Here is a 3,963-nt window from a genome sequence, read left to right on the forward strand (position 1 = left end):
TATATATATATATATATCTTCTATTCTAAGACAGTAATACAATATATTTCTCTGTCTGAACAGGATGGCAATAATATGCAAACTAGATGGAATGGTATGTAACAGAAAAAAGATCATTTACCTTTGAGGACAGCCACAGTTGAGGTCAACACCATCAGCATATCTATGGAGAACAAATATAGGTCAAAGTAAATGTTGAGATCAAAGAAAGAAAGAAAGAAAAAGAGGACAAAAGAAAGAACACAAAACAATACAGTAGAGGGTTAAGAAAGGTCGATAACATTCTAAGACTCTAATGTAGGAGAGTGTGGTTGGAGCAGAAGGTAGACAGACTGCTTTAAATGCATTCTATCTGATGCCTCATATGCATAATTTGAGGTTCAACATTATGTTTAATCTGAAAAATTGTGTATCTGTGTGCATGTATGTGTGTATATGGCGGGGGTCTACATAAGTACTAGCAATATATTTGGGTTCACTACATCAACACTACACTCTATTGTTCAGAAACAAGGTCTTCTGTCCAGAAACAATTAGAGACAACTAGAAGATTGGTTAAAGATCTTGTTTTCTGTTTAATAGCATCCTTTGAATTGTTGATACTATTCATGTATAAACATGCATTGAATGCGCACACGCACATACACACATTAATGTTTGTTTTTATGTTATAATAAAAACAATTTTACATTAAATTGAAGGATTACTCAATACATTTGATAGAGTACAAATTTATTGTTCTCTAACAAAAATAGTATTGACAGTTTCGGACAGCTGAGTCATCATTGGACTGTCTGATGATGCTTAGCTGGCTAAAACATCAAAATCAAGGTCAATACAAACTCTTGTTAGAGAATAATGTATATACACACACACACACGCATATTGTGTCATCATCATCTACAACTGCTAACACTTGGAGTGTCAGCAAGCTACCTAACAACTTTTCTCTATTCATTCCTGTCTTCTATTTAGCATATTAATTGTTGCATCATCAATCCTGTTACCCCTATGATGCTTGAAATCCAGTTATTTGTAGCTCTTCCCCTTGGCCTTTTCCCAAGGGTTTTTCCAGCAATCAACAATTTTTGTTGACTATGTGCACTTGTTACATACCCAAAGTGCCTAACTTTTGGCTGGTCCAATTCTTTCACAAGGTTCCATTCAATTCCATTTTCATCTAACTCATAATGATTAGTCCTTTCTTTGACCAGCTAATTACTAATATTCTTCTAAGGCAGTGAGCTGGCAGAAACATTAGCATGCCAGGCAAAATGCTTAGTGCTATTTCGTCTGTCTTTACGTTCTGAGTTCAAATTCTGCCAAGGTTGACTTTGCTTTTCGTCCTTTCAGGATCGATAGATTAAGAACCAGTTGCATACTGGAGTTGATCTAATCGACTGGCCCCCTACCCCTAAATTTCGGGCCTTGTGCCTAGAGTAGAAAAGAATATTCTTCTATAGCACCAAATTCTCAATAATTTTTTTGTCAATTTTTCTACTTATTTTTAAGACTCCAGTACTCAGATTCACATGTTGTTATTACAAAAAAATATAATATACATAGTATATCTATATGATATGTTGTATCTCTATTTCTCTCTCTACTTATCTACATCTATCTACATATATCTATTTATCTACTTCTCTACATCTGTCTACATATATCTCTCTGTCTACTTATCTACATATATCTCTGTCTACTTATCTACATATATATATATATATATATATATACACACATACATACATATATATATATATATATATATATATATATATATATATATATATATATACATATATATATAATTCAAAGGGTATATCATATACATAGTATATCTAGGGCTACACTATCTGATGAATCTTCTCAATTTTTTAAGAGGGTAATAATGAGTTTATTGCATAGTGTTCAGGTGTACTACAACTCATCAGAGAATGTAAAAAGAAGGGACGAAGAGCAGAGATATAAGTCAAATAGATAAAGAGAGCAATGAAAGCCCAAAGTGTATGCACAATACATAGAATAAAACACAAAAATAGAGAGAAGCAAACATTAAAAAAGTCATACAAAATAAGAGTGTATAGGCATGTTGAGAGTAGTGTTGGCTAATTTTAGGAAGATTGGAAATTTTGAAGAAGGCAGTGTCCTGACAGTTAACAACAGACTCAGGTAGTTTATCCATGTCTCATCAATTCTGAGCATGAAAATATATTCCTGAAAGTCGTGGGTGTTGTACTATGTTTTTGATTTTATAAGCATGTTCACAAATGGTAGTGGTATTGAATTTGAAAAAGGTGGCCAGTGTTGTTGTAAAGATGGTGGATAATTTTGTGGGATTCTACCAAGTCAGCCATTAGAGGTTGAAAAGTTAGTGTGTCAATGTTCAGAGAAGCAATACATTCAACAAATGGTGACTGACAGAGGGTATTTGTTAGGTTGCACATCTCTGGACAGCTTCCAACAGATCAATATCCTGAATGAGATTGGGGTTCCAAACTGGAAGGTAAATTTCACTACTATTTCTAGCAGGTAGAACTACTACATAAAGATTGCTTCATGGGTTTATGGTTGTAAGAGTGTTATAGTTTATACCCAAATCACCCATAATTAAGCAGCCCCATGAAAACAAATGTGTTCATTCATGAGCATCATGGTATTGTTTTCCAGGTGTACTATATCTACTACTACTACATTATTCAACATGTCCTTTCCTTTTTGAAAACAGCAGGATGTGATTTGGCAACGATTTAATAGGTTGAATGACAGCATAGAGACTGCTTCATTAGCTCATAAAAAAAGGTTTGTGTTGGTAAATGCTACATTATTTTAGAATTTATGATTCAATAAACCATACTGTCAGTCATACTGAATATTTCAGCAAAGACAGACAAGCCAGTGAGGGAGTCTCTTCACATTCAATTGACCTACTAGAAATAGCAGCCAAACATCTTTCAAATCACAACCATACTGTTAGATAATGTAGCCCTAGATACATTATGTCAGAAAGGAAAAAGAAAACGATTTGTAACCCTTTAGCATTTATACCAGCCATATCTGGTCCAAAATTTTCTTCCTGTTTTATGTTCATACCATCCAGATTTGGCCTCTCACACATACATAACAATGTCATTGTAAAAATAGCAATACCAACATTGAAATCTAAAAGCTACAAGGTAATACATGACTGATTCAAAACAATGTGAATAAATAAGCATTGCTTTTGACAAAGTAATTTGAACGCTAAAGGGTTAAAATTGGGACATCATTTATCATAGGTTCAATTGTGGGTGACAAATCAACAATGGCTGTCAAGCAGTGGGAGGGTCAAACGCACAACACACATCATCATCATCATCATAACAACCACCTATCCATGCTTGCATAGGTTGGAAGGAATTTGTTAAAGCAGATTTTCTACGGCTGGATGTCGGCCCCTCCTGTCACCAATCCTCACCTATTTCCAAATAAGGTAATATTTCCTCATGACCAGGCATGTTTTCAAGGAGAATTGGAAATAAAGGACACCTTATCATGCATGATGGTTGACACTCACAACTATCATACAATCTCAAGGCAAGGTAACACACAGACAAATATGCATGTAACTACACACAAGCTATTGGCGATTTCTTTTCCTTCTTTGGACTTTTCTCTTTTTCCTTTCCAATGGAGAGCTATGCTTGAAATGTCAAAAACTCTCTCCTTTTACTGAGTGTGAAACTAATACTTTCCTTGTGCACATCTTCTTGTTGTTTGTCATTGTTAATTCTATTATTCATTTATTTGAATTGACTATATATATGTATGGTAAGAAGCTTGCTTCCCAACCACATGGTTCCAGGTTCAGTCCTACTGCATGGAACCTTGGGCCGACCAAATCCTTGTGAGTGGATCTGGTAGATGGACTGAAAGAAGCCCATCATATATGTATATACATATATATATATATATATATATATA

The 3,963-nt window shown here is 34.3% G+C and overlaps 1 protein-coding gene across 5 annotated transcripts in view; it reads right to left on the bottom strand.

Annotated features, from left to right (window-relative positions):
- Positions 1-3,963, bottom strand: part of LOC106880305 (tRNA-dihydrouridine(20a/20b) synthase [NAD(P)+]-like) — a 233,774-nt gene that overhangs the window by 17,827 nt on the left and 211,984 nt on the right. For all 5 annotated transcript variants that reach the window (XM_014930182.2, XM_052967409.1, XM_052967408.1 and 2 more), the window contains one exon: positions 122-163. In XM_014930182.2, the coding sequence (XP_014785668.1) occupies positions 122-163 (42 nt within the window). The remainder of the gene's footprint in view (positions 1-121; positions 164-3,963) is intronic.

The sequence above is a fragment of the Octopus bimaculoides genome, chromosome 4, assembly GCF_001194135.2.
Source record: "Octopus bimaculoides isolate UCB-OBI-ISO-001 chromosome 4, ASM119413v2, whole genome shotgun sequence".
NCBI classification, from domain to species: domain Eukaryota; kingdom Metazoa; phylum Mollusca; class Cephalopoda; order Octopoda; family Octopodidae; genus Octopus; species Octopus bimaculoides.